Below are 12,147 nucleotides of genomic sequence, written 5' to 3'. Positions count from 1 at the left end.
ATCTTCAGGTCCCACCCCCAGATCTCTGACTCAGTAGGTCTGCAGGAGGGCCTGAGACTGTGCATTTTTAATGAGTTCCCAGACGATATGGATGCTGTTGGTCAGCAGACCACACTTTGAAAAATCACTGCTTAATCTAAATAAAAACAGAAAATTCATTTTTCTGACAGGTAAACAATCATCACAGGATTAAATAATTAACAGTGAGCTAGTAAAGCCAAAAGTAATGGCAAATACTCTTTTCTTTACAAAAAAAGCATCCCTAAAAGAAAAAGTACAGTACATTAAAATGTTCATATGCCTCTGGGACTGTCAGCCACAGAAGACTCCCAGAAAATCACCAGCTTTTTCTACTAATTACTACATCCACCACACACTAAACTTGCTGTGAGACTTTCAGAAAATTACTCAATCTCTCTGTGCTTCAGGGGTCTCCTAAGAAAACAACAGTATGCCATCCCATCCTACCCCACAGAGACTCTGCTAACAATGTTGTACGTCTAGTACGTCCTTGCTGGATTCCTTACAAGACTTTATCTGGAAGGTATGCGCGTAGAGGCAGAGCTCTCCTAAAGATATCTGTCACCAACCCACACTTCATCCGCTTCTTAGGAAAAACATTTCCTTTGCTGGTGTGATGCTACTGGTATTTTTACCACTTAACCCCCAATCGGTCTGTGGCTCTCTCCCTAGCCCACAGTTCCTAACCTCACTGCACACGGAAACCCCCTGGGAGCTTCAAAGTTTCCAATGTTTGAGGCCCAGGCTTGGAGATTCTGACTTGGCCATGGTACCAAGAGCTCCCAAGGGATTCTAGTTGGCAGCTGGGGCTGTAAACACATCAGGTGATAAATGCAGCTGCAAAGCACGGGCCTGCTCGGAGCCAGGCACCCTTCCAGCTGTGAGATTTGAGACACGCTACCAATTGCCTCCAGCCTCCACATCCTCTTTGGAAAAACAGACATAAGAGTTTCACTTCTCTGACTTGTTGCCTTCGTAATTAAAATGAACATGCCTCACACACATACAGTTCTTGGCACAGATCTAGCATCCTGTAAGTGTTAAATAAATATTAATTGCTATTGTCAGTCACCTTCCACAGACTCTTTAGAAGGGACAAGACCCCAGGTGCCTGGCAACCCAGAGGTCCACCTAACTGCCCTTACCCCGTCACTAGCACAGAGCAGCAGGGAGACCTCCTGCTTACTTGAGGAGAGATGTAGCACCTGCTGTAACAGGCACCGGGAAGGTACATCCCAGAAGTTCTCAGGGGTCTACAGCAGAGTCTCAGTTCCCTGAGAGTAGGCAAAACCTAATAAAAAGAACTCACTTAACCATCGTTAAAAAGAAAACCACCAGTCCAAAATGGATGGTGTTACTTGGGCCAGCCCAAGTCACCAAACCGGGGCTTAATACCTAACCTGGGTGCAGTTTCAATCTCCTCCAGAAACTAAGTCTTTTTTTTTTTTTAAGATTTTATTTATTTATTTGACAGATAGTGATCACAAGTAGGCAGAGAGGCAGGCAGAGAGAGACGGAGAAGCAGCTCCCCACCTAGCAGAGAGCCCGATGCGGAACTCGATCCCAGGATCCTGGGATCATGACCTAAGCTGAAGGGAGAGGCTTTATTTAACCCACTGAGCCAAACAGGTGCCCCAGAAACTAAGTCTTAACCTGTCAATCTGGAATTTTCTGATCAGCATCAGTGAGGTCATCTGTCACAGGAACCTTCTCTACCTGCCATAGGAAGATGGAAGATGAGATATCTGCAAACAAGAACCCCCTCGCCCCCAAGCGTTTGCCTTCGGCTCAGGGCTCAGGTCATGATCCCAGGGTACTGGGATTGAGTCAGCAGGACGTCTCTACTTCTCAGGGAGCCTGCTTCTCCCTCTCCCTGACGCTCCCCCTACTGTGCAGGCTCTCGCTGTCAAATAAATAAAAAAAAAAATCTTAAAAAAAAAAAAAAAAAAAGACCCCCTGCCCTTTCCCCCAAGGGAAAGTGACCTTGCCTGGAACAATCTTTTCATTACCTTTGCTTATAACTTTCCTCCCCAACTCTCCTTCCTCTGAAAACCTGCCATTTTGTACAACTCCTCCATGCGCCCCTCTGCTCGCTAGGTGGGATGCTGACCCATTCATGAATCCCTTAATAAAGCCAATTAGATCTTCATATTTCCTTTGGTTAAATTTTGTTTTTTACTATCACACAAGAGATGCCAGATGTTCTTCCAAAAGTGGTAACATCTTGATGAGGTTTCGGATCAGTGTAAGACAGGTTCTTTGGTCACCTCCTATTAGACAGGTGAGAAAACAGAGGCTCTGAGGGGAAAGGCACAGATCAGCTCTGTGCATGAAGCTCATTACTGTTGTGGTCCAGCGGCCGCTGCGGCAGCTCTAGCTAAGATTACTCCGCATTCAAGGAAGGGACTTAATGGTTCATCCTATAAACTAATTCCTAACCCCATGGAAATTTCCTCTTCCTCCCTGTCACATAAGCTCTCCCTGCCTAACATTTGGAAATGGAAATATTATCTCTAAGTGTCTGGTTTAATGAATGGAAGAAAATTAAAAAGGGGTTTAAAGAAGACAGGCAAACCAATGAGATCATGAAAAACCAGAAGTGGCACGGGAGTCCCAATTTTCCCCGTATTCCATAGGTTCAGACCAACAGAACCCCTTTAAATGAGTATTGCCTACTGTCATGCAGAATATGACCAGACCCTTTGCATCAGGGCAAGTCCGGCCAAAGTCCAAGCCTAATTCCCGTCTCCTCCCTCCCTCTGCCTTCAGCCAGAAGAATCACAGCCTCAGTTCTCCCAGTTCATGGCCCTGGGAAGCCCACGGCTGGCTGCCACTCTGATGGGACCACGTGAGGAAAACAACCCGCTGGGTGGGTGCCTAGAAGCCCTGGCAGCCAGGACCCCAGTGGGCCGGCATGACCCCGGCCTGCAAGGGGAGACTACGCTGTTAGAAATCACTAGCATGCCAGTAAAATTAAAATTCATCTACCAAGCAATCATTCTGGAGCAAGTCACTTTAATTTACCAAAGTGGCAAACTGCAATTATTGCTCAAAATGACATTCATTCCTGTATGACAACATTTAATACTCTCTAAAAAAAGTTCCTTAATTGCATGCATAATTTTAAATTACTGTAATTTGTTCAAGATTCTGTGAAAACCCTTTTTTCCCCCCCTGAAACATAAAAGAAACAGAAGGATAATGGAAAGCCTTAAAATTCTATAACCAAGTCATAGCATTCTGGGCATCATGTAGATGTAGGTGACACTGGAGTTCTACAAAACAAAGACAACTCTTAAAATTGTGAGTATGTTGAAAAGGGAAGTCTATGATCTCAGGAGGGTCAAGTTCATTACATTCTCACTCTGTACCTTTTAATTTACTGTCTTAAAAACTCGTACTTGACAGGGTATGACACTTCCCATTTACTTTTCTCCACATTAAAAGAGTAACTTCTGTGCCCATAATTCATTCAAGTAATGAAAACAGATATGGCCATTTTTATTATTTTTCTTCCTCATCATTACAGCATTTTACTAATTATGGAGAAGCCAAAAGATATGCTTTTAGCTGAAAGAGGAAACCATGTTATCACAGTAACCTCGACTCTCATTTCTGTAAAATCTAAGTAAAACAAAAATTTTTAATAGGACTACTCCAGTGTGTGAACTCTAAACTCAGCCATGGTCTCCGCCTTTCTTCTAGAGTAACTCCATCCAGAAGGGAAGAGCTCCCTGTGAGCAGGAGCTCAGTCTCCTTCCCTACAAACATCCACATCCCCATCCACCCGCCTCGTACGGTGTTCCTGTGGGTTCAGTCGGGCACGCAGCAATCACACCTGTCTGTCGGGTGAGGGAGCAGGGCAGAGCACAGCGTCCTTGTGAGTGGCCGTCCGCGGTACTCTGCTATCAGGGGCCCAGCCAAGAGGGGAGGCAGGCTGAAATCCAAGGTGCCCTGGGTTCCTCAAGCCTGGAACCCTAACAGGGGGCTGAGGCTGCCGGAACGAGGCACCGCTCCTCTTTGCAAAGCTCCACTGTGCATCCGTCCAGGCGCAGCGGCCCTTCTCTACCCAACGCCAGGGCGCCGCCTGGGCTATCAGGGCCCGGGGGGAGCTGCCCCAGACTCAGAGAACTGCCACATCCTTCCTGACACGTGGGCTCCTCTCCTTGGCCTGCTCATTCTAGCTTCTCCCAAGCACCAGGAAGGCAGAGGAGGGAGCGCGGGGGCAGAACTCTATCTACCAAGGAAGCGGTCTGCAAGGCCCATTCTTGCAGACACACAGCTAAGGCGCAGGCACTGAGGGTGGGGTGTGTGGACGGCAGGGGAGGAGAGGTGCAGGAGCCCCCAGGAGGGTCCCCAGAGCACCCTTCCCCTGTGGGTCTGATAAACTGGAGGAAGGAAGAGGGAAGGGAGATGCCCAGAAAGCTCCAGGGCTTCGCTCCTCCTTCCCCACATGACCACTTACTTACACTCGCCCTTCATGCTACTGAGCAGGGAAGAGGCAGGACTGTGCTCATGGAGGTGTTGGAAGGGGAGGACCTGGCTCCTTGAGAAATGGCCTCAGAGGTTCTATACGCAGCAGGGCATGTCAGCACCCGGGGCTGAAAGGCCTGGAGTCTCACTGACATGTCCAGTGGAAGACATTTGTGATCTTTTTGCCTTGCACCCGACAGGATGGTTGTAAGTGGCTGTAATGTAAACCAGTCATTCCCACACTCTTTCTCGAGTCAGCCCTTCTCTGCTGCCGTTAACAGACACTTGGCCCTCATGTGTTTTAGATTCCCAGACTGGGTTAAATGAGGAAGGAAAACCTACTCTAGAAGCACAGCAGAAGACCGTGACATGACAGCCAGTGATCAAGAGTGAGGACACTCCTGGCCCAGCCGTGGGCTGACCCCTGCCTGCTATGCTTCCCAAGATCACAAACACACACGTACGTGCAACTTCTAGAACAGTGTGTCTCTGTGTACCCGCTTTATTGTCGCTCATCAATGCTTAATTTCCTATGAGCCGTAAAGAGATGGTCCAGATTCGAAACCCAGGACACTTTAAAAATCCATTTCCCCTGGAAATCTCCCTTTGACCTTTGCTCTCCTTTGTGAACTGCTTCCTCATCACATCTGCTCTGAAACTGTCACCACGTGCTCATACAGAAGCACCATTCTCCCGCCCAAGCAAAAGCTAAACTCCTAGGGGAGAACCAGTCATAGGGCATTCAATCCTTATGATTTATATCAGTGAAAAAAGCATCATTAGCAGCTCGGCCAGCTCCTCTGGTCACTCCCCAGGGCAGGGGAAGGCAGGACGGCTGGAGGAACGGGGGCGGGGGCTGGGGGCTCTCCATGCAGAGAGTCGCTCACCTTCACGTTGGGAGTGTAGAGGTTCCTGAGGGAGGCGAGGGCAGCAGAGAGCCCCTCGGTGCTGTAACCGATCCACAGGGCTTGGAGGTGACTCGAAGAGATTCCTGTCTTCTTACTGAGGCCCTGGAAGCAATCAGAGACAAATGGGCATCCATGTCTCCGTTCCCAGGGGTGTCTGGCTGCAATGGGGGTACACCTGGGAGGGGGCAGCTGGGCACTAAGGCAGGGCATATGCTGTGGCACGAAGAATGGCAGGACCTGGGAGCCTGACTTCCCTCCCTAAAAGCGAGAGCCAAGGAACGCGCCTGCCCTTGCTACATACACTACAGCAGAGGAGAAAGTTTCTTTTTATAGAAGTTCTCCAACCATTTCATAAAGGAAGAATAAAAACTGGGAGGATCACCATTCTGCAACCCTTCATGAAGAGTCCAGGCAGACATCAGTAGTTACTGGTAATAGCCACTAAGAGAAGCAAGCCCAAATGCTATCCCCCTCCTGATGCCAGAAAGCCCCAACAAACTTAGAAGTTTAAACTCGAAAGAAACTGTGACATTCTGCCCACCCCCAAGAAAGCAACAATCCAACCTGAACCTGATTAAGCCTCTAGATACAACTACCAAATGACAGGAAATCAGAGGAAAGAGAAAAAAAAACACAAAAAAAAACATGTTAAACTAGACCCCAAGAAATGGGGACGTAGAAAATCCAGGGAGTACAAAACCCCACAGGTCATGTAGCTCAGGCTCTTCAACATCTATACACCCAAGAAACAACAGGGAATGAATGAGGTGGAATCTTTAGACGAAAATGAAGTTTTAAAAGAGACTCAAAGTGGGAAAGACAAATGGGGCTCATGGAAAGCTCTCCGAGGGTTAATAAAGCTGTTGAAAATATCCAAAACCAAAATCCATCAAAATGGTGACGAAACTCTTCCTGGCAGTGATGTGTCTCACCTTGAAAATGTGTGCCTTCAGGATGTGGTGGCCAAGCTCCATGGTCTGCTGGCGGTTCAGCTTGCCCTCTTGTCGAGAGAACATGAAGGCCAGGAGAGCATGCCCATTCCTAGAAGAAGAAACACAAGGGCTGGGAACGAAGACCCCATTCCACGAACTGTAGGCTCTCAGGTGTGAACATCTCCACACGACTCTGAGCTGTTCCCCTGGTGCCTCAGGATCGCCATATAAAATAGATGAAAAGTTGCCTCTTTACAAAGACGGCCCATGCTGTTTATTCTTCCCATCATTTTAGGGCTTTCTCTGGATTCCCCTATCTCTGTGGAGTGACCTAGAAAAAGGTCCTAGGACAGAACAGGTCTTAATCTTTGGAACCATCCCACTCTCTGTCCCTCATCCATCACTCCTCACTTCACTTACTTAGGTCCCTCACAAAAATGTAAATTCCATGAGATGAAGGGTCTTGCCTAAGGCACACTGACAGTCACATGGCCAAGCAAATGCCTGCCCCTCAGCAACCATTCAAGTATATGTTTCTTGGATGGAGGGACGTGCAGATGGAGCAGAACCATCACTGGACCAGGAATCAGGCCTCCCCTCAGCATAAACACCACTGGGAGGAGACCTGGCCAAAGGAGAAAACCTGACCATGAGAAGGAAAGAAAAATCAAGCCAGGCAATGCAAAAGCTCATCACAGAAACACCTAGAATTCTAGGCAGTTCCTCGTCAGGGGAGAAAGTTAAGATGCACAAGTGAACTTGCTAGGTCTGGGCATATGGTGGACATTCAACTAACACCACCAACTCATCCCCCACCAACCGTTTCATGAAGGAGCCATCCCACCCAGGATGCTCTCCACATTCACAAGCCGCATTCTGCCCCCTGTGGGCTCCAGGCCTCTGTCTGAGCCCGTCTGTCTGGGAAAGATGCTAAGGGTTGCTTACTCCAACAGCACTGACTTCTGTACAGTGTGAATTATTCTCATTTCTGGCTCTCCATGTAGAGGGTCTCATGGAGACCCTGAAATTCAGGTGCTGGGGTTTTTTTGGAGGGGGCAGGGGGAGATGAGCAGGTAATTGTAGAGAAAAGGATAAAGGCTAAGAAAAAAAAATTCTGCATTCTCTAACTAGATGATTAAAAGCAGGCATTACTTAAATACTGTTTAGCTATTCACCTGCACGCCTGTTTTACAAATAGGTTACAAACCATGTTGGAGATGAGGAGACCAAGGCAGGAGACCAAGAGATTGCTTTTTATACTATAGGGGAAGGCAAGACTTACTACCACGCTGACACCGAGTGTCCTGTCTGACGTCTTGTAAGGGACTAGAGCTCTTCCACGAGCACACATCCACCTCCCAGACCTCAAGCATGGGTTTGCCCTCTCAGGTGAGATCCTCCCATGTTCCCACCCCTCCTGCTCTCTACCACCTTCCAGTGCTCCCTAGCCATGGGCAGGTCCCAGGCTTCATCCTGGCCCACATTCCCCAGCCACGGGCTAAGCTGTTTTCAGTCTCCCAGGCTGCCAAGCTCCGTGGCCATGCCAACCACGTCCACCACAAAGACACGAGAGGCTAAGTAGCGCAGCTGCCCCTTATAGGGAGACGACCATCACCCTTCAGTGGCGAGATCAACGGCTTCTAGTCATCTCAGCTTAACACACAGCTTCTTGCCGGAGGAGACAACTCACCACGTAATCACTAGACACCCGCATTCTTCTATATCCCATTTACTTTCATCCCTCCCTCCTGGTCTCCGGATCACATACCCCTCTGAGTCTACCTGCACTCGTAAGTCTGTTCTCCAAAGCTGCTTTATATCAAGCTTTCACTATACGCCAGATGCAGAAACTGAATTCTTTCATTAATCTGCACAACCCCGTGAACCACCAAGTATCATAATCCCAGTTTGTTTACATGAGTAAACAGAGGCCGTACAGGTTAAGGGACGTGTCCCAAAGACCAAACAGCTGAGAAACAACAGGCTGGGAATCTGAACCACCATCTGCCCAGGGCGAGGGCCTATGCTCTTCATCAGCGCCTGGTGATTTCTCATTCATACGTAACACCACCTCCTAGCTAGCACTGTGCTGGACATAGGATTCCCTGGAGAACGAGGTGAGGCGCTTCCCTGGAGACGCTCTCAGCAACCAGAGGAGACACGTGGTAAACATGCTTCAGTAGAAACGTGCCATGAAGGGCCTCAGTGGGGACACAGAGGAGGCAAGCTGCCTGTACACCTGCCCCCGTCCCCTTGCATGTCCAATGTCTCCTTCTTCACGGATTAGGTTTCCCCACATTATTTCAACACCGTTTCCAACAACACCTGCACCTCCTGTGTCAAAAACAAAACCCTCCCCCACCCTGTACCGCACAAACAGTCCTCAGCAAGTATGATCATCAGCGGCTCTGAGAGACACTGTGACACTGTGTGTCCGTGGCCCCCTCCACCCTTCCCCTTCCCATCCCAGGACATCGGCTCTCCCCTCCAGCGCCCCTCACAGCCGGATGGAAGGAATCTCTGAGGAGGAAGGACCCTCCTCTCACACTAGGAAGTCAACGGCTCCCTCTTGGTCTTCATCGTCCTTTAGCTCTCAGCAGCTCCTGAACCCCAGCCTCCTTCCCGGAATCCTGCTCCAGGCCCCAGAAGTCAGGAGCTCCCTTTCTGGGTAACGACACTTGCTCCCCAGGCACTTCCACCACTTCTCCCACCAATGATGCCACGTCGTCGACTTCCCCAGGCTTCAGACCCCCCCTTCACTTCCCCACCAGAACCTACCCACTGGTGGCACGGGGTGGCGTCGGGGCTTCTGCTCACCCCACAGGCTCAAGCTGCATGAAGCAAAACCTGCTCCTCAGCTCCTGCTTCTCTTAGCCTTCCGAAGCCCGGCGCCACTCCTGGTTTCCGAAGCTTGATACCTTGACATCGTCTACAGCACCTCCTCCTCCACAACTCTGCTCAGAAGGCCACGCCGTGCCCCGCCATCTCACGTCAGCAGGGCCTGCCTCGACCCTGCTGTGCCCCCAAGCCAGGGTCACCGAGTCCCCACGGCCTCTAACACAGGTCCCCAGGCTCTACATCCTCCACACTCCTGCCCACGCAGGCAACCTGCGTCCTGAACCTGCTCAACCGTAGGTTCTCCGTAGACGACGGATTCAAGTCCACTTTCCCTATACTTCTGTTAACTCCTCCGGTCCCCGACAAAAACTCTAGCCAAACTAGATTTCTTGTTGCCAGAGCACACCCTGCTTATTCTGACCTGACGTCTCAGACAGCTCTTCCTGTCTATGGTAGCTCATGCCACCCCCTGACATCCCACCCGGTCATTCCTCAAGTCCGTGACATGTAGAAAAGAGGACAGACAGGAGGTTGTTCAAGACATTAAAACTCCTCATGCAACCCTAATGAACGGACAGATCTGGGAAAGGATCATCAGCGGCCCTAAGGCGTTTTGGGCATGATGATGGAAGCAGACTTACCACCTATTAAGGATCCTTGCAAAAAATACTTTAAGACAAAATCTGATCAAGTCTCTAGATTTAAACACCAGTTTCAGGAAATAGAGGGGACAAGTGCATTAAATACCATGAGGTTGCAATCAGCAAAATTCAGATTATAGGAAATGATACAGAACAAATTACTCCATCATTTTATTTTGAGAGAGCATGAGGAGGGGAGTGGAGAAGCAGGTGGAGGGGGAGAGAGAATCTTAAGTAAACTCCATGCCCAGTGTGGAGCCCGACACAGGGCTCAGGGCTCGATCTCATAATCCTAAGGTCATGACCTGAGCCAAAATCAAGAGTCCGATGCTCAGCCAAACGCACCACCCAGGTGCCCCTCCATCATTCTCTTAAAGAAATGTAAGGACAAAGCAAAAAGAGGAGGAGGAGAGAATCTAGAGTTTAAAAGAGACACCATAAAACACAATTTCATAGATCTCATCTGGATCATGATTCAAATATACTAGAAAAATATGAAGGAAGTGGAGAAATTTGAGCACACCTAAATGTGTGAAAATACTGATGAATTAGTATTAATATTTCAGGTGTGGTGATGGTGTTGTGGTTAAGGATGAAAATGTCTTTCTGGACACCTGGGTGACGAAGTCAGGTAAGTGTCTGCCTTTGGTTCAGGTCATGATCCCAGGGTCCTGGATGGAGTCCCGCCTCGGGCTCCCCACTCAGTAGGGGGCCTGCTTCTCTCTCCCCTGCTCCTCTCCCCTGCTCATGGTCTCTGAGTGTCAAATAAGTAAATAAAATCTAAAAAAAAAAAAAAGTCTTTTGGAGGTCCATAATCCATTACTTAGGAGTAAAATGTCATGGTGTCTATAACCTGTATCAGCAAAAAACGACATAATGAAATGTGAAGGATGCTTAAGCCTAGGTTATGTGATTGTAGACCCCAAGCAACTTACTCTTTATCTTTTTAATTCTGCTCCTGTAATTCTGACCTAAGGAATAATCAAACCTGGGAGGAAAATTCTATTGCTTTCCTGCAACGCACCAAGACATTTGCAATAGGTTTCTTTATTTAAAAGTAACCCAGGAACAACCGCCAAGCCCCACAATAAGGGTACAGTAAAGCACTTTATCATTCGGCTACTAGGAGGTTTACATAGCCCTGAAAAATGATACTTTCCTGACATTTCCAAACTGCTCACTGAGCTGTCCATGATGTGTCAATTTAAAAAAGCAGTTTGGGAATTGTATAGAAAAATTGCTTTGGAGAATGTTTAAAATGAACAGAAAGAGGCAGAAATAAAAAGTAAGATGTCTGGGGCACCTGGGGGGCTCAGTGGGTTAAGACTCTGCCTTGGCTCAGGTCATGATCTCAGGGTCACAGGATCGAGCCCTGCATCGGGCTCTCTGCTCAGCGGGGAGCCTACTTCCCCCCTCTCTCTGCCTGCCTCTCTGCCTACTTGTGATCTCTCTCTCTCTGTCAAAGAAATACATAAAATCTTTAAAAAAGAGTAAAATGTTATTGTCTCTGGGTGTGGAGTTCTTCTTTGCTGCTTCTCCATAATTGGGGCAAAATTACAACTAATTGAGTGGGAAGAGAAATGCTACCCATCCTTCAAGGTCCAACCCAAATGTCCTCAGGCATGTGAAACATCTTCCAAAAATGGTCTCCCCTAGCTGGAAAATTCTCTTCCCTTTTCCTTACACATGGTCACCTCCCCTCCTGTCATCCCCATCCCTCCTGTGTGGGAAGTCCCCGAGAGCCAGGCCCTTGTCCCAGAGAATTTGTGTTTTTGCCACAGTACCCTGCAGGGGATGGGTCTGAAAAAACTTCTGCTGAAAGGCATCCAGTAGCGTACTCCCACCATCTCTATCTGCAAAATGAAGCTCAAGAACTATAGGGGTCTTGGGTAAATGCTGATGTACACAATCCTAAGAAGTAGCAACTCCTTACACTTTGCACTGGGTGTCTCTCCTGCCCTGGTGCAGCCCTAGTCCTACCCTGGGTCAGTCCCCACACCTGCTTATTGGAAAACATCTGCACTTGGGAGCCGCCAGTCACGGTGCAGTGGGCTCTGTCCTTGGCTGTGCACCCTCAGTGCCACCTACCCCCTCAAACCAGAGCGATGCTTCGCAGTGACTCCAGTCCAGTGACTTCTGCCTTTAACTCCAGTAACAAAACTACATGCCCTGAAGTCTTTCAAACTTGTTTCTATGTTTCTACAAACTCAACTATAGCCTATCTTCCTAGACAATGATCTGACTTGACTAACTTTATCAAATATAAAATGGCACACATTTCCACCCAGTTATGATAGCCTCCAGGCTACAAGTTTATTGCCTCAAACCAGACTC

General features: G+C 48.5%; 1 protein-coding gene across 7 annotated transcripts in view; it reads right to left on the bottom strand.

The window, feature by feature from the left end:
- The window catches only part of TANC1 (tetratricopeptide repeat, ankyrin repeat and coiled-coil containing 1), a 239,731-nt gene that overhangs the window by 34,431 nt on the left and 193,153 nt on the right, over positions 1–12,147 (bottom strand). For all 7 annotated transcript variants that reach the window (XM_032857876.1, XM_032857872.1, XM_032857874.1 and 4 more), the window contains 2 exons: positions 6,335–6,443; positions 5,382–5,504 (listed from right to left, as the gene is read on the bottom strand). In XM_032857876.1, the coding sequence (XP_032713767.1) occupies positions 5,382–5,504; positions 6,335–6,443 (232 nt within the window). The remainder of the gene's footprint in view (positions 1–5,381; positions 5,505–6,334; positions 6,444–12,147) is intronic.

The sequence above is a fragment of the Lontra canadensis genome, unplaced genomic scaffold (genome assembly GCF_010015895.1).
Source record: "Lontra canadensis isolate GAN:19392208 unplaced genomic scaffold, GSC_riverotter_1.0 scaffold13, whole genome shotgun sequence".
NCBI classification, from domain to species: domain Eukaryota; kingdom Metazoa; phylum Chordata; class Mammalia; order Carnivora; family Mustelidae; genus Lontra; species Lontra canadensis.
Note: the sequence above shows the minus strand (reverse complement) of the source record. Positions and strands in the feature narration are given on the sequence as shown.